At 37.1% G+C, this 26,209-nt stretch overlaps 1 protein-coding gene across 4 annotated transcripts in view; it reads left to right on the forward strand.

The window, feature by feature from the left end:
• The window catches only part of GPD2 (glycerol-3-phosphate dehydrogenase 2), a 137,772-nt gene that overhangs the window by 60,984 nt on the left and 50,579 nt on the right, over positions 1-26,209 (forward strand). For all 4 annotated transcript variants that reach the window (XM_059927909.1, XM_059927910.1, XM_059927911.1 and 1 more), the window contains exons 4-6: positions 8,135-8,259; positions 9,559-9,656; positions 10,980-11,143. In XM_059927909.1, the coding sequence (XP_059783892.1) occupies positions 8,135-8,259; positions 9,559-9,656; positions 10,980-11,143 (387 nt within the window). The remainder of the gene's footprint in view (positions 1-8,134; positions 8,260-9,558; positions 9,657-10,979; positions 11,144-26,209) is intronic.

Here is a 26,209-nt window from a genome sequence, read left to right on the forward strand (position 1 = left end):
CAGAGAGCCTCAAGGTTCTCAGACATAACGGAGGATAACAGCAACACTCTTCTGCATAAATAAAGGTTTGTGAAAAGGAGCAGGTGTGTGCATTTTTAATTGCATTAAAAACTGCAGAAAAGGGAGAGCCATGGAAGATAGTGCATTTTGGGAATTACAGATCTCCACCCCCTTCTACCACTGCCCCTCTCCCACCATGAGGGTAGAGAAAATCCTATTTCAGGACAGTAGAATTGCAGCAGATGAAAGTTTGCTACTTACTGGACACTGCTGATTAGACTAGGTTGCAAATTGCTACTAAAATTAATCTGGAAATTTGATGTAATTTAGTGATTATGTTATAGTGACTGTCTTTGGCAGGAGTAGGGTGGGGAGGATTAGAGAAACTGTGCCAAAGTTATCTGGAAAAATCAGCCTTTGAGATTTACTAGATTGATTTTGAAAAAGAATAATGATAAAGGAGATAGAGCTCTATCAATATCGAAGTGTATTCTAAAGCTACTTTAATTAAAATAGTTTGCTAAAGGAACGGAGAGATAAGTGGAACAAAAGTAAGAGGCTAGAAATAGATCTGAATACATAAAATTTAGGATATGGTAAAAGCATTTCATATTTGTCATTATTGGTTATTTAATAAGCGATGTTGAAGTATCCACTTTCCCAAATTTATATTTGTATTTATATATATTATGTATATTTATATTCTGTTTATCATGCTCTCTGTGGGTCAAGGATTTAACAATAAAACACCACAAACCTATTAGAAGAAGGTATATGGAAATTTTAAAAAATGGAGTAAGAAAGGTGTTTTTAAGCATGACATCAATAAAGTCATTTTCCTTTTGGCAAATCCTGTTAAATTTGATTTCATAAAAATTGAAATTTGTCTATGGCAGAAATATAATAAACACCTGTGAAATTGGAAAAATAACATATCAGACAGGATTTGTTTCATATTGTTTTCAACTTTTCTATATCGTTTTGTTTTAGTATGTCTATGATAAAACACAAGTAGCTGGAGTCTTCTTTTTTTTTTAACGCTTGATAGATAGAATCTGTCTTTCAACAGGTGAGTTTGGTCCATCTCCATTTATTTGGATGCCATGTGCTTTTATTTTGTATTTTTTACCTTACATCTTTTTTTACTTTGCTCCATTTCCTTCTTCCTTTCCTCCATATTAAATCAGCTTTGTATCACTCTCTGTTTCCATACATTAAACTCTATAGATACAGTTGCTGCCACCTTCAAGTTCCATCAGAGACTTTTCTCAAAACCAAATCGAGGCTCCTGCCCTGTGTTGATCTTGGCCAGCCAGCTGGTGGTTCCCTGGCCTGCCAGGTACTGCTCTCCAGGCTGGGTCCATCTTCCTGCCTCCTGGGCATGTCCCAGCAGATAGTCCACAGCCCCAGACAGTGGTCAGCAGAAGCTTTTCCACCCTTCTTCAATCCCTGGATTCCAGCACTGGTCTGTCTTCTTCACCTCTCCCTATCTCTTGCCCTTCAGGAACTGAAATCTTGGTTACCTTTGCCTGTTTCTAGACCCAGATTCCACCAAGACAGAGGCTTTGGGCCTAACTACTCTGCTCTGAGTTTCTGCTACATTTCTGGTCCATGAGGTGTTTATTTTTGAATCAGCCATGCCTTAAAATATATGTATGTATGTGTGCATATATGTACGTGTGTACGTATATATACACATGTAAAAAAATATATATATATATATATACACACGTATATATAATTTTCTCTGTGTTTGGAGAGGAAGAGTTTAAAGCTGAACTCGCAGTGCCATATTGGTCAAAATTTTACCTATAAGCAATATTTATAATAGCAAAAAGAGTGTGGTATGGTTTAATAAATTGGGTCCATTCAGTTATTCAGAGAGGTTTATAAGTATTTACAGGGATAATGGCTAAAATGTATTGTAAATTGAAAAACAAGTTGTGACGAATGAGTTTGTTAATTGTATTTGTTTTTGAAGCAAAAAAGTACACAGGTTTATAAGCATAAAAAGTTCCTGGTAGAATATATGGGACATTTTTAATAGTTAAAATTGGTTATGTCTGGAGTGTATTATTCTCTCTTTTCATCATTTTATATTGTTTGGATATTCCTTGTCTCTTTGAATACTGGCTGTTTTTATTATAAAATAATAAAAAGTAAAATAGTAAAAAAGTAAATAGTAAAATAGTAAAAAGAGAAAGCAACAACAGCAACTTCCTTATTCCCCTGAAACTCTATTACTATAATTAGTGTTATGGCTTAATACATTTTCGTGCCTCCATAATCATGTGTGAACTTAAGGGACTCAAAGTATGTTAATGATATGTTCTAACTTAGCATAGTATCTCCATTAATGGTTTATATGTTTCTAATAGAAAAATAGAAATAGGTATAATAACCAATCCAATATTATATAGTTCTGTAAAATGTTAACATTCACTGTTAGAAAATACTAGGCTTAAAGCATAGAATCCTGATCATGAGGATTAACAAGGCAGGATTGCTTTGCAGCTTTACAGGAGTGTTATTTTTTAGAGAAATTGGTACTAATGTACAGAATGTCTAAACTTTTTGATTTGTGTGTTATTACCTGGGTGCCTCTGGTAGTTATTTCATAGCTATTACTCTGCCCTTTCTATTTAAAAATACTTAAATAATGCCACATCTGAAAATTTATTATAATGAAATAACGGTGCAGAGAGTTTAAATGAAAATATAATCTTGCAGTACTGTGATAGTGAAGGTAGGAAATAACCCAAATGTTCAAAAACAGGGAATTGAATAAATAAATCATTGTAAATATTTAACATATTACTATTCACACATTAAAAGTGAAATTATAGAAAAATATGTATTGACATGGAGAGATGTTTACGATAAATAATGTTAAATGAAAAAAATGGAATGTATCATATGATCCTATTTTGGTAAAAATGTGCATATGTGATTACATACATGCACAGAAAATGTGAACATTTAAACACCCAAATGTCAACTGTGGTTATCTCTGAGTAGTGTGATTACAGGAGGGTTTTATTTTGTTCTTTTTACTTCTCTGCATTTATTATATTGAGCGTGTTTGCATGCATAATAAGATAATCAGTAAAAGGTATTAAAATATGCTTCTGTTCTATTTCATGTTGTAAAAGTTAAATGTCGTACCATTCCTCCCCTTAGATGGTAATTATCCCTCTGTATTCATCCAACTGGCTTTTTTTTTATTTTTATTTTTTTTTATTTTTATTTTTGGCTGTGTTGGGTCTTCGTTTCTGTGCTAGGGCTTTTTCTAGTTGCGGCAAGTGGGGGCCACTCTTCATTGCGGTGCGCGGGCCTCTCACTATCACGGCCTCTCTTGTTGTGGAGCACAGGCTCCAGACGCGCAGGCTCAGTAGTTGTGGCTCACGGGCCTAGTTGCTCCGCGGCATGTGGGATCTTCCCAGACCAGGGCTCGAACCCGTGTCCCCTGCATCGGCAGGCAGATTCTCAAACCACTGTGCCACCAAGGAAGCCCTATCCAACTGTCTTGATCCATGAATTGGTTTAGTTGGAAGTGCCTGGTAGCTAGACATTCTCACTCAGGACAGAAAAGGCAAGTCTGTGAAGAGCTGTATTTCGTTCACATCCCTGACCCCACCCAAAAGATACAACTTTAACTTCAGCGATGGGCAGAGTATGACTGAAAGGCCGATTTTAAGTTGACTTTCTTCTTCTGCTATAACTAATCTTGTTCTTCCACCAAAGAATTTGAGTAATCTCGCTCCAAATATTAATACTTTACCACTGCAGTGAAATTCATGAGAATAACTACTAAAAGCAATCAATTATAAAAACAAAAAATCGAATAATCATACCACTCCCAAATATTCTGGTTCATCTCAGCGGTGATAGAACATATTGCTTTCCATAAAAAGTAACTTCTGAAAAGAAAAGAAACAAGCAAAAGCTATTCCTTATAAAATCTTGAGCAAGTTTAGTGAATTATCATAAATGTACAGAGGCCAGCCCTTCACTGGTGGGCATGTGGGGAGATCATTCTTTCCACTCTGAGGAAAGATCTTCCCCAGTGCCTCACATCCAGCTAGGCACAGTTGCTGGAAGCCTGGATGCATTCTTTTTGGTCTCCTTCAAATTTAATTATTTTACCTAAGATGCAAAATGTTAACATTGAATGTCACTTAAAATACTGTTCAAAGACAAATGTCATATGATATTGCCTATATGTGGAATCTAAAAGAAATGGTAAAAATGAACTTATTTACAAAACAGAAAGAGAGTCACAGATGTAGAAAACAAACTTATGGTTACCAGGTGGGAAAGGGATGGGGGAGGGATAAATTGGGAGACTGAGATTGACATATACACACTACTATATATAAAACAGATAACTAATAAGGACCTACTATATAGCACAGAGAACTCTACTCAATACTCTGTAAGGGAGTGCAGAGTACTCTATGGAAAAGAATCTAAAAAAGAGTGGATATATGTATATCTATAACTGATTTACTTTGCTGTACACCTGAAACTAACACAACATTGTAAATCAGCTACACTCCAATAAAAATTTAAAAAAAATACCGTTCATTCTCTTTGAGAAGATAAACAGTGCTCTCTCTTCACTTCCTTGCTTTACACTGAAAAAAAAAAAAACAACTAAACTCTTATTTTCAGACTGGAGGTGGAAAAGAAGTTTGAATTTTTGAGAGGTGAAGCAGGAAGGAACATCTTAGGTAACGGAATCATGCAAGATCATTATAAGGCTTTAAACAATTTCATTGTCTTTGCTGTAGTCGGTTAATCAGTTAAGGGAAAAGCGGTTGTAACTTCTAATAATGTCTTGATTTTGCATTACTTTCCTCCTTCCTCAGTCCATTGTTCTCATCCAACAAAAACGAGAAATCCAGAACGTTTAGCATAAAAGCAGTTGAAATTTTTAAAATGTTTTCTTTTTAAGGTTTCAAAAACTTTTGGTAATACTTTTAGGTTACATGGTACTTTAATATATCAATTTAGCTATACATTTAGAGACTAAATTTTTATTTTTTATTTTGCTCTGGAAGGAGCAGTATCACTTCTCTTCAGAAATTCTGGTGGGTAGCTTGACGATACGACCCTGGAAATAATGGGACAAGAAAAAACAGCCTGGTTTGACAGAGAAGCCCATTTTAACTTTTGTTGGTATTCACTAAGGTTTTTCACATAAGTACATGTGAATAACTTTTTTAAATGTCCAGTTCTTGCAAAAGCAGTTTTGAGGCTTTAAAGTGTTAGCTGTCACTTAAACATCCTGAAATATCCTCCTGAGATGGCTTGCTAATTCCTAGAGTAGTTCCCTGCCTCACACTGTGTCAGTTTGGGAAAGAAAAAAAAAAAAATCCATCCTGATAACACACACCCATAAAATTCTCTCTTCCTATCACTCTCCAATTACCGTCTTCTGCCTTCTGCGGCTAGACTCTTTATCGCCCCCCTCATGCTGTGTGGTTCCCCTAGAAGGTCTCCCCACACTGCAGCCCCTGAGTGACAAGTAGACCCTAAATAAGCTGGGCCATTTCAGTCATTTGCCTTCTCTTGCTTAAGCTGATCTTTGCCAGTGATAATTCCCTTGCGCCTCCCCTCCACCCATCCGAACACATCCTCCTCTGCTGACTCAGCCTTTCTCCAAGACCCCATCCCCAGATACAATTAAAATAACTACCTTGGCTGCAGTTATTGTTCACACAGGGAATTGTGTTATCGATAAACTACCCCCCAAATTTTGTGACTTCAAACAAGGAACATTCATTCCCACACAGTGTCGGTGGGTCAGGAATCTGGGCCCTAGCATGGGCCCTCTGGCTCTCAGTCTCTCACCAGCTGCAGTGCTTCTTAGCAACTCACATGGAGGTTGGCAGGATTCAGATCCTCACAAGTTACTGGACTGAGGCCTCAGTTCCTTGTGACCTGTTGACCAGGGGCTCTGTTGGTTCCTTGACTCAGAACAAGACAGGTTGCTTTATCCAGGAGGAAGTCACAGTCTCTTGTAACCTAACCACGGAAGTGGCCTGCCACCATCGTGGCTGTATTCTGTTGGTTAGAAGCAAGGCACTAGCTAAGCCCACACTCCAGGGTAGGGGATTACTTGCTAGGAAGTGGGGCTAACTGGGGACTAAGGCATCTTCTCCCACAGCCTGTGGGTACCTTTGGGTAGGTAGGAGCCATAGGCTGGATGGGAAAGCTGCATATCCTCTCTCAGTTTTATGTCCCTGCCTCGAATGGTGTGGGCATCTTAATGCCATGACTGATTCCAAGACTGGAAGGGAGGTGTGTTCTAAGTAATTCAGCTCTTAAATGCCATTTGAAAGTCAACTTCCTCATCTGATCTTCAACTGAAGAAAAGTGGTATATTTTAGTACTGCAAGAAGAACTCTCTGTGTTGGACTTACTAAGAAAAGGTAATAGAGCTCACCAAGACAGTGCATTGTAAGAGAGATTGCAAATGTAATCTCGACTAAGCAATTTGGGGTTTATATCCTGAATTTAATTTTTGACCCACTTTAGGATAAAGAGTCCTCTGCATTTTCAAATGCAACACCTATGAAACTTTGCTTCATTTTGTTCATTTGCCTCTCTTTGGGTTGGGAGCTACTTGACAGCTTGGTCTATGTCTATTTCATTTCTAACACCAGCACTTTACCTGGCACTTAGGCTCTCAAAAAATATGCACTAATATGATATATTTTTCTGTGTGTTTAATGCATCCTGTACTAAATTTACTAAGCATCGCTAGAGTTTTCATAGTTGAGAATTTTACAGATCTTCTTCTGGCATAAATGCTTAAAAAGAGTGACCTGGGTCTATGATATCTGTAATTTCTGTGTTATTTTGCTAGTTCATTAGAGCATTAGCAGTTTTTGCCCTTGAATCAAAGTTCTCTACTTTTCTCTCCACAGTTTCCAAATATTTTGTCCTTTTGAGTCAAGGGAATTGCCCTGATTTTATGATGACATTTGGGTACGATATTTAAACTGTTAGAAGTTATAAAAACGACCCTTTGGTATTAAATGTAATAAATGGCTCTGAATTGAATACATGCACAAGTTCTCTTATATGAGCTTTGTGAGCCCAAACTGCTCCAGTTACATATTCTCATTGTAATTGGATTCTATGACATTCTCTCATCCCCCAAGAGTATGGCAGGCCATGAAAATTTCTTCTGGCTTGGTGCTGATGTATACTTTGGGTCTTTTGAAATTTTGGATTTCATATCTAACTAGTGTATGGAGCTCGTAGCACTGTTGGTCCTCCCATTCCTGAAGAGGCAGGGGTGTCTCTGCAAGAAAACAAAACCAAACCAAACTTATTTCATTCCTAAGAGATTTATTGCAACCCTCAAAGAAAGCCAGGTTGGGAGGGATGATTTCTAGAACTGACTTGTCTTTGTTCAGCCTCACCTTTACCAAGAATATTGTCTTTTCTTTACTCATGGGTACTCTGTACTGGGTTCATTTGTCCTGGCTTGTGTTTTTCTTTGTAATTCTACAATATTGTGCTTGCATGTCTTCAGTTAGACTATAAACTCCTCAGCATCAGAGGTTATTCTCTTCTTTCTTCTTCTGTTTCGATGTCTTTGATCTCTTTTCCCATCTTATACCCACTTTCACACCACTCCAGAAATAGGAACCGGCACGTAGAGGGCTAGTCTAGATTCACGGTCGATGCATCAGAGTTGACTGGAGTTGAGAGGCTGGCACACGTCTGGACTCTTGTAGCGAGGGCTGAATGTGAGTTCTGGAAGGCATCGGTAACAATACTGAGTTAACTCTACGTGGTTAAAGATGGGTGCCAGACTCCCCTTCGACCCTCGAAACACACCAGTGTATGTTACTGCCATGAAAATTGCACTGTAATATTTTCTAGCTGTGATTCATTCACAGTTTAATATGCTTCTAGTTCTGGTTTGACTTTTCCCCCAGGAAGAGACTAAAATCTCTTCATTATAATATAGACAGTGTACTGCCCTTGGAATACAAATTGATCTATGTTCAGAGTAATTTTTCCTGTGACTGTCTCTACCCTGGAGAAGTGCCTTTAATGAATTACATACAAACTGTGTAATTTAAGGAGTTAATTTGGTTTTCTGGTTACACAGGACTAAAAGCAGCCCTTGTAGAAAGAGATGATTTCTCATCAGGCACCAGCAGCAGAAGCACTAAATTGATCCATGGTGGTGTGAGGTATCTTCAGAAGGCTATCATGAAGTTGGATATTGAGCAGGTAACTGTGTATGCTAGTTGTTAAACAAAAATGGCGACTATGCTTTTTTCTACCCAATTAAATCAGTTCAGTTTTTTTTTTTTTTTTTTTTTTTATGGCTTTTAACATTCCTTCCTATTGGAAATACCTATTTAGTGTATTCTGCTGGAGTGTCTTTCAGGAGAGGTGTGCCAGTTTTTTTTCCTGTAGCATTATGTTTATGGGTAATCAGGGGCTTTTTCTACACAGGCATGTCAAAGTAGCAGATTTACAAAATCACTTTTGGATGTGTTACTTTTAACAATTGTGATTGTTTTGTTTTGTTTTTTTCCCCACCAATGGCCACCAAATTGCTACTTCCCAAGCAGTTTCAAGGGAACTGTGTTGTAATACATGAGGAATATTAAACTGATCCTCTTAACGGCAGATGCAATCATACTGCATATTGTCACTGACATATTCTTAAGGAAAAGATGATCTGAGTCATGCTTTTTTTTTTATGTCACACTCTGTTGTGTCCAGTCTGCCACCATTTGAAAACTGCCAAGGCAATGTGGAAGATGACATTTCCCAGAGGAGTAAAAAAAAAAAAAAAAATCAACTGAACTCCCTATCTGCTTTTCGTACATGAAAAACACAGCAGCACTTACTTGACATTGTCAGTTTTGAATCTGTCCCCTTTTCTTATGTGTCTGTTTAGCATCACGATGGATGTGAAGAAGAGCATGGGGTTTAGAATCAGATGACTTGTGATGTGTTTCAGCTTATTTATTTAATTTCTATGAGCCTCGGTTTTCTTATTTGTAAAATTAGTATTATGATAGTAATGCTGGGTCTTCAGAGAGACGTAATGAGGACTAAAGACAAAAGCTTTTTAATGATAGTCTGTAAAATACTGTGCAACTCTTAAGTATCATCTCTGCTTGGGCTAGTGGAGGCAAGAAGGAAACGTTTAACATGAATCTGAACCATCTGTTATCTCTTATATGAGAAAATATAATGGGGGACTGAGAAAAGGGACAATACAGAGAATGCAAGATAAATTATTACATTAATCTTGTAACTCAAGTCAGGAAAATACCTTACACCTGGGAACTCTGACAGCATGTTTTTCTCCTATGCAAATGCAGTTAAGGTTTCTAAAAAATCTTTCAGGTTGACAGCATGATGTATTATTAGAAATTTGATTAGGAGGGAGCTATCCTTGCTCAGAGGTAGAGAAGTTTCTGTGTATCAATCAGTTGGCAGGGTGTCTATTTGCCATTTGAAAATATTATGATCTGTTACTGCCAAACTAATTTTCTCTGTTTTGCTTTTCAGTACAGGATGGTAAAAGAAGCCCTTCATGAGCGTGCCAACCTACTAGAAATTGCTCCCCATTTATCAGCTCCGTTGCCTATAATGCTCCCAATTTACAAGTAAGCCTTTTGGTATCATCTGTGTACTCTTTGCTTATCTGAGGTCAATAGAACACAGTTTTAATGGAAATAGTTCCTCAATGTGTATTTCTTTTTTTTTTTAAATTTATTTATTATTTATTTTTGGTTGTGTTGGGTCTTCGTTTCTGTAAGAGGGCTCTCTCCAGTTGCGGCAAGCGGGTGCCACTCTTCATCGCAATGCGCGAGCCTCTCACCATCGCGGCCTCTCTTGTAGCGGAGCACAGGCTCCAGACGCGCAGGCTCAGCAGCCGTGGTTCACGGGCCTAGTTGCTCCGCGGCATGTGGGATCTTCCCAGACCAGGGCTCGAACCCGTGTCCCCTGCATTGGCAGGCAGATTCTCAACCACTGCGCCACCAGGGAAGCCCCAATGTGTATTTCTTAATGTAGTTTTAATTGGTCCTAATCTTGAATCCTTTTAAAATATTTTCCTTTGTTGCATTTTAAAAAGTGTGACTTTTCCTATATTACTCTCTGCTGACCCACCTCTAAGGGCTAGCTCTTGAAGGCAAAGGAGGTTGTGTTCTGCACTTACAATTAGTAGTTTTTTACTCCAGTTTCTGAGAGTATATACAGGAGCAACTACATTTGCACTGGGGAACATAAGAGGGTCATTTGCAGACTAAAATGCAGAGCCAGAAAGAATCCTGCTGCAAAATCTGAACTGACATATATCAACTCCAAACCCTAAGCCATTTTGTGTCATTTAAAATTTCCGAGTTAACCAAAACTGAAATTTGGTTTGGAGGTGTCAAATAATCAAAAATTATTAAACCCAATTTTCTGAATGTTGTTAGAGCTATCCATCAAGTTGACTTAAGATGGAATACAGGTGCTAGGAAATACAGAATTATGTAACTCTGCTAGCTGCATGAGTCTTGTGGGGCCTGGAAGCAGGTTTTATAATTTTTGTCTATATTTTGTCATAGATTGCTTAGGACATCTTAAGCCAATGATTCTGTACCCTGGGTGTACATTAGAGTCACTCTGATCTTGGCCCTAGTCTACTTAAATTGATCCCTAGAAACAGGAGGCCCAGGCATCTATATTTATTTTTGATGCTCCCCAGAAAATCTAATATGCAGTCAGGTCCAGAACCCCTGCCTTAGAGATGATTCATTTACTTTTATAATTCAGCTGCTGGGCTGGTGTCAGAACAGGCAGGCACTTCTCTTGTTTCTTCTGCAGTACACTTCTAGGTATACTTTGCTTTTCTTAATAAAAAGTGTCTTGTATCTTAAAGTGATATTCTATAATGTTATACTCTGTTTCTAAAGAAACCTTTTCCCCTATTTATGCTGTAGGTGGTGGCAGTTACCTTACTACTGGGTAGGAATCAAGCTGTATGATCTGGTTGCTGGAAGTAATTGCCTGAAAAGCAGTTATGTCCTCAGCAAATCAAGAGCCCTTGAGCATTTCCCAATGCTCCAGAAGGATAAACTGGTAGGAGCAATTGTCTACTATGATGGTATGTGATTCTATTTTTTTTACAAGATACTTTTCTCCCACTCGTGACCCTTACAGCATATTCTTAACGAGACAGTTCTGCATCCTAATTAATGTTAATCTTACACAACGCACAAACATACATGCACACACTCCACATAGTGTTTTGCTCTTAATATTGCTTGTTTTTGCATATTCCTTTTCTTCTTGGATTTCGACTTTGTATCTCATGGTTGGTTTGGTCCATTTTCCATCATTGTGTATTTGGACACCACCTTCGTGCCATTTAATTTGTTATGTTTGCCAGTGAACACTTGCCTTATGAATATATTATAATGTTGAAAGCAGCTGAGGATCTGTTAGGTTTTCTAGATGAAACCTCTATTTTCAAGGGGTTATAAACCTAGAGAAAAATGCCCCCTGGGCTGAAATTGACATGTTTGTATTTTGCACAGGACACAATTCTTTTTTTTTTTTTTTTTTTTTTAATAAGGTGAACCACAGGAAAGTCCAGAGAACAAAGAAGAGGAGCATTCTTTTTTTTTAATTTTTATTTATTTATTTATTTTTGGCTGTGCTGGGTCTTCGGTTCGTGCGAGGGCTTTTCTCTAGTTGCGGCAAGTGGGGGCCACTCTTCATCGCGGTGCGGGGACCGCTCTTCATCGCGGTGCGCGGGCCTTTCACTATCGCGGCCCCTCCCGTTGCGGGGCACAGGCTCCAGACGCGCAGGCTCAGTAGTTGTGGCTCACGGGCCCAGCCACTCCGCGGCATGTGGGATCTTCCCAGACCAGGGCTCGAACCCGTGTCCCCTGCATTAGCAGGCAGATTCTCAACCACTGCGCCACCAGGGAAGCCCCAGGACACAATTCTTGAACATATAATTTATGTGAGAAGGTAGATGAACATTGCATCTGTTAAACCAGTTCCTCAGTTTTTAATGCTTCTTTTATTGTTGTTAGATGTTTTCTAACAGAGACATTAGTACCCATTTGCCACGTGTTCAGTGTTCATTCTTTGTGTTTGTGTGTGTGTGTGTACAATACAATTTTGTACACTTTTATCTGAAGGAACTAACCACTTAATATATCTCCAGATGGACCACAATACAATGCAAAACAACACAGGAAAAGCCATTTGTGAAGTTTTACTATAGTTTTAAAGGGTGAATGGAATTTGAAAGTAGTCCAAGGATGTCTATTTATAAAGAAATAGCTGGACACAGATAATTACACATGTTCAAAAAGTCTTAGAAATTTTGTGGCACAAAGGCCCTATAGGGTCAGTGAGTTTTTTTTACCCCTACTATGTGATCTTTTGTATTTAGTGTTAGATGTCTGAACTCTTAACATGAAGAAATGTTTTTGTTTTTTTGTTTTTCCAGGAGACTTTGATATTTATACTTCATAACATGGGATATCCTTAAGGCTACCCCTACCTTTTTTTCTTCTTCTCAGTGTTAGGTTTCTGAATCAATTTAGCTGTCTTTCAGGCTTTCATGTATGAATGCAAAATGTGTACGTGCAGATGGGGCAACGGGGACAAACTCAAGAAGTGTTAGGAGCAACAATATTAGAAAAATGCTAAGGGTCTTAGACAAACATTAAAAGCTAGAAAATTCAGTTTACAGTGCCTTCCAGCATCTAAACACCACGGAGTGGGGGGCACTTAACTACTTTTTTGGTGCACCTGATTGAGCCTACATGTTAAGGGACAATCTTAACTGTGAATATTCTTTCTCTGCTTCAGACCCTTAATGTTAATCCACTGTAGTTTGTTGGGTGATTATATTAAAGAGGTTTTTGATCCAGGAGGAATAAGAAATGGCCCCCTGCCCATCCTGACACGAAAGTGTTTGTGTCCTTTGCCTCTTAGTTTGAATCCCTCCCTTGCAAACTGTCTCAAGAACTTGGCCATTTTCTCTACCATGTGATATACTGAACACAAACTACTTTTTTTTTTTACTTTTTGATAACTGTTATCACAAAACTGTTTTTTTTTTTTAAAGCTTGATGGTATTCACATTGCTTAATTTGTGTCATGCTTTATTTATTTATTTATTTATTTATTTAATTTATTTATGGCTGTGTTGGGTCTTCGTTTCTGTGCGAGGGCTTTCTGTAGTTGTGGCAAGCAGGGGCCACTCTTCATCGCGGTGCGCGGGCCTCTCACTATCGCGGCCTCTCTTGTTGCGGAGCACAGGCTCCAGACGCGCAGGCTCAGTAATTGTGGCTCACGGGCCCAGCTGCTCCGCGGCATGTGGGATCTTCCCAGACCAGGGCTCGAACCCGTGTCCCCTGCATTGGCAGGCAGATTCTCAACCACTGCGCCACCAGGGAAGCCCCGAACTACTTTTATTTGTTACTTTTATTTTTTTAGCTTGTGCATATCTGAACCTCCTTGAGAGGAATATTAGTGGATGTCATATCTGAATTTGTGCCATCTGTGTTATGTTGGTTTGATATTGTTATGAATAGATTCTTAACAATTCTACATGGAGAAACCAAGGGAAATCTATGTCATATACTGCAGGAGAAACACTATCCTGTTAGAATCAAGAGGAAGAAGAATTTCTTTTATCTAGAATTGGCTTTTATAGTTTGTTACAGGTTGCAAAATTATGAGTTTAGCAAAGATTATTGAAAAGTTAAAAATTATTATTTAAAATAATTTCAAATTGATATTCGAAAATTGAATGTGAAACCCAAGTCTTGAAAAAGTAAAAATAATTCTAGTCACTGGAAATCATTTCTTTTTTAATCTTGTTCTGAAATGATGCAGGTCCAACTATGTCATGCCTGAGGCAAGACAAAACAACAATGTGAAACAGTGTAGTTCTATGGTTTCACAGCTGTATTCACAGATAGGGCAACTCTTGTTAAAGCTAATGGTGTGATGAGCAAATTAAATACCAACATAGAAATAAGGTAGAAAGGAGCATATAGTAAAGGAATTAAATGTAATAAATGTGTGCTCAGAGAAAGGAATGGATGACTAACCCTTCAACCAGAAAAATAACATTATTATCCTGCTACCGAAGTATTTCAGAGAGGAAAAAATACTTCCTAAGCATATACCATTGCAATTGAAGTCTAAACATTGTAATTTATAAGATAAACATTTCTTAACAACAACAGCAACAAAATACTCTTCTTCTTAAATAATCATTATGAGAATGTAGTAACAGTCTCCCAAATGATTTCAAAATACATTTGGGCTACATGAAATAACTTTTTTTAACTTAAAAAAATAATTTATTGAGGTGAAATTTACATAACATAAATTTAACCATTTTAAAGTGAACAGAAATAATAATTTTTATAATTCCCACCTTGGGAGAATCTTGATCATAATGAAAAAGTGGCACAAGTAACTAAATGAATTTTTAAAATCTGTAAGAAATTTTGCCAATTAACAACTCTGATTAGTTATCCATCACACAGTTACTTCAGTACCAGTGAAAAATGAAAAATAATGGTGTGAAAATATAGTCAGACAGACTACTAAACATCACCATTAACGTGGAGGGACCAGTGACTGAGACCATCTTTAAGATTCTTTCAAAACTGAGATGTTAGGTCTGTAAGATATTCCCTCTGAAGTACAAAATGTACAAAGGTCAAAAAATTTTTCTTAATTATTCATGCGAACAGTTTATGCTAAAAAAATAGTGATGATCATTGCATAGGATTAAGGCAAAGTCTTTTCCTCCACAAAAGTCCACAAAGGGAATAAGATAAATTCCACATACATTTTTTTTTCTTTTTATCTTTTTTTTTATTGAAGGATAATTTACATATAACATTATGGTGGTTTCGGGTGTACAACATAATGATTCAATATTTGTGTATATTGCCAAATGATCACCACAATAAGTCTAGTTAACATCTATCACCATACATCATACAAACTTTTTTTTCATATGATGAGGGTTTTTAAGATTTCTTAGCAACTTTCAAATATACCATACAGTATTATTAGCTATAGTCACTATGCTGTACATTACATCCCCAGGACTTATTTATCTTATAACTAGAAGTTTATGTCTTTGACCACATACCTTTAAATGTAGTAATTATAGTGGCACTTCTGTGCTTGGCATAGGTACGATCCATTGCCATATTTTGTTAAACTCTGAGAAACAAACTCACATATGTGGAGGAATAACTACCATCTTTTTCAGTATAGACAAAGTAAATGTCAAATTTCTCAGTAAGATCCATTTGAAGTGAAAGTTGGGATAGGAAGTGACATACTAGGTTATTTTTTCTTTTTATATTCTGTTAGAGAAAGCAATATAGTCGCCTCACTGGTTTTCTGCCTGAGACATGTCCTAGTGTTTCCTCTCTGCTCCTCTCCATATCCTACCAGAGATCCACCAGCTGGACCCTGTCCGTGGCCATTACCACTGATCGGGGGTTTCCACGTAGAGAGTGCCGTGACTGGTGCAACTCTCCCACGTCAGCAAAAAGTATTTAAGGCACGACAGGCTCGGGTGACTTGGCAGGCTGTGAGGTTATGTGAGCCAGCTGTGGAGGGCGAGCCAGTTTCCTCAGAAACTTACTTCGTCTTCCTCTGTCAACTTTACTTCAAACTCCCTGCTCCCAGAGAAGATCTTTGGTGCCATTCTAGTTGGACTTCAGTCATCCAATCCAGTGCACAGAAAATGAGATATAATTAAAAATCATTAAATATTTAAAACCATTAGATACCCCCATTAAGCTTCTGTAAGATGAAACTGGAGAACAAAATTACAGCTTTAAATTCTTCCTTCTGAGAGTCCAGGCGGTGACAGAGAGAGATGTCTGTTATTTCATACCCGATGATGCCCTTAAGTATTCCTTATGCACATATGAAAATAGCAACCTACGAGAAATTACATTGGCTTTCCTAGTGTAAATAGAAGTTGGTTACAGCCATGTTTCAAAGGGGGAATTAAAGCCCAGGTTTCACTAGAATATTCATGTTTATTCCAACCTAAAATTCACAGCATACAAATAGATGAATTCAGCTCAGCTCGTGAGAGAGCAAAGCCAATTTAATCTCTGGCTCCCCTGAGGTAAATGCAGTTCATGGTCCTGCCCCCGCCCCCCACAACCTCAGCTATAATCCCTGGCTCCTGGAGGTAAAAATGCACTGAAGTGAGGAAAATTCTGCAGCAGGATATAATGATCCAAAATGACAGGGACAATAATGACAATGAATTTCATGTCTCCCAGTCATGAGCTGGAGATGCTTGACTAGGCTGATTTATACAATTAAATTGTTACAGGTACAGCAGGAGATGCAGTTAGCTGTGAGCTTTGGGGAATGAGGCCTCTGGCAAAAGGCATATTGTGGAATCCAGACTCTTTTGTTAGGAACAAACTATTACCCTCTAGGCATGCACCCGCAATCGTATAGTCAATAAAAGAAAGCCTGGGTTAAAGACAAGTCTTTTAAGGTGTTGATTTTATCTACTTTGAAAGCTTAAAAAAAATCAATTACCCAATAACACAAAGGTGATTTTTTTTTTTTTTTTTTTTAGTCTTATGTTTTCATTTTTGTTTTTCCATTGAGTTCTTGGAACATAAGTCAAGTCTAAAGATGGTGCCTTTAGTCCTCATTTTCATTATTTGCAAACACAATTGTTGAACTATAATTGAGTGTTATCTACTTTAAATCTGGACAGACACATTAATTTCTTCAGAACAGAAATAGATTGAATACATAACTGAATAGTGTGGATTTACAAACAAAACAGCAGTGCCAGTATGCAAGTTTGTCTCTGTGCTTCTTGATGCAGGTCTTGTGAGGTTGTTATGGTGATTCTAAAGTGGTTGTGTGAGCAGCCTCCTGGGTTGCAAAGACCATCCACTGGGGGTAGGAAGAACATATTAGAACTTTTCCTTAGACCTGTTTCTAGCAAATTCCTTAGAAATGTCTGTTTTTACATATGGTTTAAACATCTGTAAGTACAATAGTACAGGTAAGTAATTTATAAATAAATAAGCATATTGGAGTTATATGCTGACATTTACTCTAGTTCTGTAATACTCAACTTGATTTTTCTTTTTTGAACCACTGGGTTAGTAATTTATCATCATTTTAAGTCTATGTCCCAGAGAAACTCTTATGTGTGGCAACCAGGAGATATGTACAAAAAGTTTATTGCAGCACTGGGAATAACTTCAAAAAGGGAAATAATTCAAATATCTATCAAGAGACGAATAAGTAACCCATAGTATATTCTCATAATGGAGTAAAATAGAGCATTGAAAGTGAATGAACTAAGCTAAGCTGAACTTATCCTGAGTTCAGTCTTAGAAAATATATGTTGAAAGTGGCATGATAACTTGTCTCACAGTTGTAAACATCACAGTCATACTTGAAAACTGCTTTCCAGAGTACCGTAGTGTAGTGGAAGCAGTCAATAATATGGAAGTAGATGACTTAGGATTGCAAACTTTATTGAGTTTTGAGCCACATTACACATCTATGAATTTAGGCTTATAATGTTTTGCTCGTGAAGTGTTTTGAGCTTCAAATGAATAATAAATGTAAAATAACTTTATAAGTATAAAATTATTTAAATTTTAATTGTTTTATTTGAGTCAATTTTATGCATATTGTATCGACCATCAGACTTCAACTTTTCATGGAAATGTTCTAAAGAGAAACATCGGTTCCACAAATGTCCCTTGCATATTTAAAATTTTCAGATTCTTCCAAAAAATTTGCAAAACATTCTCAGGAAAAAGGATAATATTGTGCATGCAAACATGCTTCACATAAGTATATAATCTTTGAAATTTAAGGGTTAGAGAGCACATTTTAAAAGAACGTCCTCTAAAATTATCCACTTCTTAGACATTGATTTAAAATCTATTTGTTTTAATATTTTCCTTGTCCATATGCAGTTTTACACTTATAAATTAAGTGAATAATTTTTATCTTGATTTCCTACTGTCAGCTTTTCCATTGTATTTCTCCTCTTGTTTTCTGTGAGTTACATAAATGAAACTGACATTATTGCTCATATAGCAGGCATATATTTCACCCCCGAATGCTGCCTTTTTGCTATTCAGTGTATCTGGATACCAACGAATGCTAAATGAAGTTTGACATGTACCCCTAAGAAACAAAACTTATAAATTGTGGCTTCAAAGGAAACCTTGAATAAATAGGACACATTTGTGTCCATCCAGGCTAACATCCAACATATGCTTTAGCTTCCTGATGATGAGACAGGGCAAAATAGCCTCTAGGAAAGTTTGCAATTGTTTATTGCTCACTTGACCAGCATGTATTAAATACCAGGCTTTTATTCTCTTATAATTAGTTTTTTTTTTTTTAAGAAAATCAAAAGCACACAAAAGTAGATTTGATCAGGTGTAGCGTATGAGATAGTAATTCACATTGTACTCTGCATATAAAAGCTTAAAAACAGTGCTAAAATTCACCAGTAGAAGGGTATGTAGCGTATATGGTGTTTGAACAAATAGTTTTGGTGGGTTCACAGTAAGATACTTACCTCTCACACTCTTGTTGCTCAGTTGACCCTTGTTAAAAAGATGCAGGATCAAAGGCAAAAGCAAGTGTATCAAAAATCTCCATGGCCTCTTTCTCCAGTTTATGCCTTCATCCAAAAAATCTTTATGGAATTTCCATTTTCTAAGCACTGTGCCTGGTATTAGGGCCAAATGCATTAAGGACAGAGTTCTTAGCTTTCAGGTTTTGAGAGAGTTCACTGCATATATTCCAAATATTGGGCCAAACACGTGATCCTTACTACGAATAATGTTTTGCATTTGCGTAGCAGAGTATGGTTTTCAAAACATTTTTTTCCCATAAATTGTCTTAGTTGATCGAACTCAGCATATACACTGGAATGAGATATCATGATCCCTATTTCCCAGGAGAAGGGGAAGCAAAGTTAAATATCTAGATCAATATTTTGGACATGTGGGGATGTGAAAGTAATTCTTTTCCTTGGCTAAAAAAAAAAACTTTACCAAATAAAGATTATAACATCATGGCTTCTTTCAGCTAGCATTAGGTTTTACATCCATTATATGCTTTAACAAAAAATAGCCAAATATTGATAGTTCAACAAAGTATATGCATTTTTACTAAGACATATGCAGAAGTAATGAGAATAATAAAATGAACTTCCAGTTTCAACACATAAACTCATGGCTTAATTTCATCTATACTTCTATTTGATACCCTCCAGCCCCCAGATAACAAATATTTCATCCATGGATATTTTGGTCTGTATCTTTAAAGTTAAGAATTTTCTTTAAAATACAACCACACTTAAAATGTTTAACAATAATTCCTTAAGGCCAAATACCTGGTCATGATCACATGTCACCTATAGTGTCATTACCTTAATTTGCTCCTGATTAAAAAATAAACCCATAAAACAAACAAAATCCTAGTCAAGGTTTGTATATACCAATTCATTCTTTTTATAATAGGTTTCCCATCCCTTCCCTTGTTTCCTCATGGTTTTGTTTAACAGTTCCCCTGTATTTCCTGTACATGTTAGGCTTGTCCCATTAATCTGTTGCTGCAAAAGAAACAACACCCAAGCTTAGTGGCTTAAAACATCAATGGACTCTCTCAGAGTTTTGAGGATGGATGGGGTTAGCTGGGTGTTTCTCACTTGGGATCCCTCCTATGGTTGCAGTGAGTTGGTGGCTGAAGCTGGAGTCTTCTGAAAGCTTTCTTACCTACATGTCTGGCTCCTGGGCTGAGAAGGCTGGAATAGCTGGGGGCTGGTCCTGCATCTCTCTCTCACTGTGGCTTTTCCATACAGCTGGGTTGGACTTTTACATAGACTTCTTATGTGGTGCCTGGCTTACCCCAATGAGTACCAAGAGACCAAGTCTCAAATGCAAGGCTTCTTCTGACCTAGCCTTGAAAGTCACACAATGTCATTTCTACCACGTTCTGTTAATTAAAGTGAATCACAGGGGCATCCCAGATTTAAGAGACAAGACATTACAAAAGCAAGAAAAATAGGAAGCATAGTTTATTGGAAGGGGAGGAGGTGGGACATCTTTAGTGATAAGTTACAAGGAGGCTGGATCAAATTGTTTTGTCAAAAATATTTTACAGGTGGTGGTGTGAATTTCCATCACAAGTCTTCTTGCCTCTTTATTTTTAATCAGTCATAATTATTGCCTAGATCAATTTCAGTATGTCATTAGAGGTTAAGAGGTTAAAATGGTACTTTTCTAACTCTGCCATTCCAACTTCATTTATTAGTTGGAATAGTTATAATTTCCCTGTATCGACTCTTTGCCTACCTTGAGGTACATTTTTATATAAAATTTCTGGATAAATGCTTGATTCTTTCCATTTATATGATAGTTTTCAGTAATAATGAGTTTTCTGTTATCCTCCAAATGTGATGAGATTTTTTTGATTATCAGTTAAACTCATGATTTTAAATATATTTAATATGTGTCAGTCTATTAGAGTTACTGATGTTCAAACTACTCTTTTCTGGCCCATGGGCACCTTCTCAAGTGGGTTCCTGAGCCTTTTTGATAAGCTGTTAATGGTCTACGATGACTTCTGTGCTATCTGCTATGACAAGATATTCTAGGTTAATCTTGTAACTTTCCTGACCTAGACCTGGAAGCAGCCATTTCTCCAATAAGGTTTGACTCCTTCCTGTGGGGGACGGTAATGAGACCATAATGTATTTGCCTCGAATGTTCATTGCTACTGACTGGTCATTTCTAGGTTTTTCTGTAGGAAGAGTTAAGAAAAGTTTTTTGCTTAAAGAAGAAAAATATGATGAATTCTTAGACATAATTATACTTTAAATTCATGGGTACATGGCTTTTATTTAATCTCATCAATCATACCTCCAAAAATATTATTACTAAAACCAGTTTAAGATTTTTGTTTTTGTTGTTGTTATTGTTCTTAGAGTATATGCCAATGGGAATATATAGATAAATTACTGTCTTTTAAAGCTACTTTACATAGTGTCTATCAGTGTGGTTATGCCATCAGCTCAGTACATAAAATCATTTTAATTTTGCTTTAGATCTTTAGGGATTTACCTTTTTAAAGCTGTGCTTTTTTAAAAAAAATTATGTAAAATACAGGGCTTCAAAGTCAAAATGAAAACAGGTCTTCAAAGTCAAAATGGAAACAAAGACTATTCAAATAAGGTTAGCTTCTCTCCCTGTTCACTCCACCACATGTCCTCTTTTTCCTTAAAGATAACATTTTAAAAAATAGAATTTTGGCATATCCTTTCATTGTGTGTGCATGTGTATGCATATGTGTATATTTTATGCACACTTTTATTTACTCCCCCTTCCATTTCTTAGGTAATAGTAATACCTTGCTCTTTTCACCTAATACAATGGGTATTTCATTCCTCAGTAACATAAGGAGCCACAAAGTTTTGAAAAGGTGAATTTAAAAAAAGATCCAGGAACCAAATTTCATAGAGTTAAATTTTATAGTCATGTTAGCTGCTTAGATCAAAATATATGTATTGCCACAGCCTTAGGCATCAATAAACCATATTTTTAAGTTATTTTTCTTTTTATAAGTGAAAATGAAATTTTATTTTGTTTCTGGATACCACAAAACAATGGCATATCTACTAGTTTTACCTGTATAGGGAGATTAAAATTAGGCTGTGAGTCTCAAATGCTATTATTGTCATTATTCTCTGGTTTGTTTAAACTTGCTAAAACCTAGTACATATCATCTGCTTGTGTCGAAAGCCAAACTTCAGACTAAATATTCATGTTAATTATAGTCTTTTAAATAGATGGATCTGTTTTATACCAATACATGAAATTATACACTTCTTAGTAACATTTTATTTTTATATTCTTTATATTAATGGTGCATTAAAAAAATTTTAGACATGAAACTAATTAATTGCAGTTTACAGTTAAGACTTAAAAGTTTGAGGGATTTTCTACTTTTGTTTTAGAGACATTGGGAAAACAGACTCCCAAGAAATGTTTAAATGAACTGCATATCGAAGCTTAAAGTAACTATCCAGTACAGTTGTCTCAAAGGAGTTCTCCTTCAGAAATATAGTCTCTTACATCATTTTTGGAAAGAAAGGAAGAAGGAAATAATTGCCATTGGAATATGGGGAAATAATTAGGAAATAAAAAAGGTATAGTGATTGGTCTTCAGAAGCTGTTTTTCTTGCTACTTTATTGTATGACAATGTAACGCCTCACGGATCTATCGGCACAGTCTCCAGGTACCCACTGATCTACCCACTCTAGCATGTTTTCTAGAATTCTTTCAAGGGGTTCGAGAGTCTTTTCACAGATAAACGTTTAGAAAAAGGAAGAAAGAGAGAGAAAAACAAGAGTCATATCCATTTTTAATTGCTCTGCACATGACACACAGCGGCTTTCTTAGTGTAACAGAAGGCCAGGCTGGTATCTACCCTCACAAGAAATAGCAGCAATAAAAACATCTCTTCAATTAAAAACCCCCTATGTTAGTTTCAACTAGAAATTCTAGAACCAAGCCCTGGTAATGTAATGTAGAAAAACTGAAAAAAGGCATTGGTACATAGTTCTTATAAATGAAACCTTGGTAGATTATATTCTCTGGTGCCAAATAAACCACTATTTTATAATGTGAATTTCAAACTGGTTTCATTATTACTATTAATACTTATTCATATCACACTTTACATTAGTAAAACACTCCTTAGATCGTTATATCCACCCACAGAAGATATGAACCACACAACCACTTACTTTAAAACAAACTCAGCTTTGCACATTAAATACACACACACAAACACACAACTGACTTCCCACACAACTTGTATAACTACTGCTTCTCTACTATCCCAAACCAAAGAGGTAGTCTTGCATTCACTGGAAAAGTATTACCAGTGTGTAATTTACTGTCTATTCAGAAGAATAAGTCTTTAATTAGAAAATTATAAAAGAGCACAAGCATTAGATGAGCAGCTGTCAGGTTAAGAACAAGTCAAATAACTTGTACTTTATGTCTTTATGTCAAAGATGATTAATACACAACCCTGAATTGACTTGGGATAGGTAACTCCGAAGCCTCTCAGTAAACCAGAAACTTCCTATTTCCCAGGTGTTTTAAATTCTTCTCATTTTTAACCTGAGAAATACAGTAATGAGTGGGCTTAGGATTTCATGCAGTTTTCCTTTTCCTTACAGAGGACAAATTGTGACTGAAAGTCAGCCGAGAAGAGGCTCCAGAGGGTTTTCTCTCTCTCTCTCTCTCTCTCTCTCTCTCTCGCTCTCGATAATTTTTTGTGTGCAAAGCATTGTACCTCAGTAGTTACCTCAAATCTGTTTTCGCAAAAGAAGGGGTGTAAATACATTATTATTTAAAAAGTAATCTGAATACCCTCAGGATTTACAAATCAGACAAATTCACTACTCCTGTCCCCTTAAGAGAATAATATAAACCCAAATTATCCTTTTCAATAGTTGCCTCTTCAAAAAACATTTAAAAAAATAAATAACAGTACATGGGGGTTATAAGAAACATGTTTGGTGTAAAGCAAGATTAATATATATTTTTATCGTTTCCCTCTATCTTCTATTTGTATATTCCTTTTTCTCGTCTCTTTTGGGTAAAACTCATGTCTTCACGATCCTTCAGTATGAATAAAGAGAGAAGAACATTTCGCCACTCAATTATGTCTATTTTTTTAAGTAGCAAAAGATCTTATTTAAAAGGAGCCAAGCGTAAACATTATTAACACAAATATAATGAAACAAACATACAATTTAGAGTAATATTTAAAATATATAAATACCTAGATACAGTTAAATACCTCATTCTCTGAAGTTTATTTTATTTTGCTACCTTTGCTGCTTAACGTAACTTTGGCCCTTTCTTCTCTCCAACCCCGACAAATGTGAACATCATTAACTTACCCCATACATTTCGATTTAGACTTTTGTCTGAAACTTATCTTCTCCAACCCCCTTTTTTTGTTTTCATACGTAAAAGCAGTCATTTTTATTTGTGTCTTTCCATTGCAGATTCCTTATATTTCATGGCAGGAGGGGTGGGTAAACTTAGGTCCCCTTTTTATTATTCAAGTATCTTCAAGCCTTTGAGCGCATGTGATTGTTCCTGAGGGCCTTCTGTGTGCTGGGTGGCTCTCCGTGATGCCACCCTCCCCCAATGCTCCCGGGCCATCTGATTTTGAGTAGGTGGTCTTCCCTCACTATGTGCACATTTTGAGCTACAAATTTCAGACTATTTACTCCTCTTAATTCTGTTTGAATTATGGCATTGTAAGCATTTTTCACAGAAACTGAACTTGAAATTTTAGAGACACCACAGGGGCCTGATCCTGTCAGCTCTTATTGAAATTGTTCTTCTGGCTGCAACAGCAGCTACAAAGCAGAGAGCAGTGCCACCCAGAAAAGAGGTGCAACCAAGTCTCAGGAATTCAGAGCAGAACCAACAAAGTGACAGGAATGTAGAAGGCTATTGAGTAGTAGAGAGCTGGGGGGAAAAAACATGCTCTAATCTCCACCTCTACTACCCGTATTTCATATGGAAATGGTGCCTTGTCTAGGATGGGGCAGAGGCACATATTAAAACAAGGTGCCATAAACGTTTTCCTAACTCGCACTCAGAGAGACCTATGGCACTTCGTGTAGGGTAGTCAGTCTGGGTGGGAAGATCTCTGTCAGCATGTGAGGGCTGAAGGCGGCCTTGGGGAGGTTAAGTTACCACAGACCTTCAAATCCATCCTCCAGCTCCACAGGGAGGGACATTTCCCAGGGCTGGAGGAAGCAGCAGCCACTGAAGCACTGAGTGCTTCTCTCCCTCGTCCAGTGGATTGTGACCACTCTCATTGCTTTCAGGTTTCCTTATGTCCAGGATCCTTGTGTCCAGAATAAAACAGGTGTCCTCCAGAAAATTCTGTACCATTGTAGCACCGAGGAGCCCTTGGATCCACCCGGGTGGTCTCTGTATGTACATTTGATCAATCTATGAAAGGGAAACCGTGAAAAGCCTTATTTTCCCCCATCAATGCATGAGCTGTGAGAGCTTCTGAAGAAATGTTAGAAAATGGCTTATAAGCAGTAGTTGAATTTTAGCCTCATGTTTCTGCTGTTGAAGATGCTCCTCGCAAAACTGCAGGGCTTCTTGACCAGCCTACGTTTCACCTCATAGCCTTTGAGTCCATCCAGGACTCAGATGGGAAAAACAAAACAAAACAAAACAAACAAACAAATTTCCCCGTAAACACTGCTGAACTTCCTGATTTCTGATTCTTGGGAAGGAGTTGACTGAATGTTGACATGTGTTACTTCTGAACTGAAGTGTGCCTACTCTAGGTCTAGGCTTAAGCTGTATGATTGTCACGTCTGTGTAGACTGTAAAACTGAGTACCAGCCCTTTCTAAGGTTTTCTTTTCATTAATTCTGACTTTCTTCATCAAGATTGGCCTTAATGTATTAGTCTTGGGATGTTTAGAAGGACTGCAAGGAAAGCATTTGCATAGCAAGCTGAAATAATGTGTAGATTCATATCTTTCTAGTTAGGATAGTGTTCTTAGTTTTTTTTTTTCTGTGACTAGCAATTTTATTTATTTCTGTATCTATTCAGTAAGCATATATTAGCGCCATGTAAAATCCAGGCAATTTGATAGGTCCTGGAGATACACAGAATAACACAAAATGTTTCTTTCCCTCCAAAAGTTCTTTGGAGAGCACAGACATGGAAATCAATGGTTTGCCGTACATGTGAGAAATTCTCCAAGAGGCATATACCTAAGGTGGTTGTGGAGACCTAGAAAAGCTTCCATAAGGAAGCAATACTTTCCCAAATTTTAAGATGGAGTAGTATAGCGAGGTGAGGTCAGTGAGGGAGGATGTGGAAGAACATTGTGGCCAAAGGCATGAAGGCACACGGAGTACAGGAAGCAGTTGTATAGAGCGTGAGCATCGGGTGTAGAGGTGCGGAGTGGCAAACAGGGCCAGGATCCTGGAGGATCAGGTGTACTATGCTATAGAGTTAAGCTTGAACTCTGTAGGCAGTGGGCATCAGTGAATGAAAACAGCATTTGATGCAGGGAACTCAGAAT

Source organism: Balaenoptera ricei, chromosome 7 (genome assembly GCF_028023285.1).
Source record: "Balaenoptera ricei isolate mBalRic1 chromosome 7, mBalRic1.hap2, whole genome shotgun sequence".
NCBI lineage: Eukaryota > Metazoa > Chordata > Mammalia > Artiodactyla > Balaenopteridae > Balaenoptera > Balaenoptera ricei.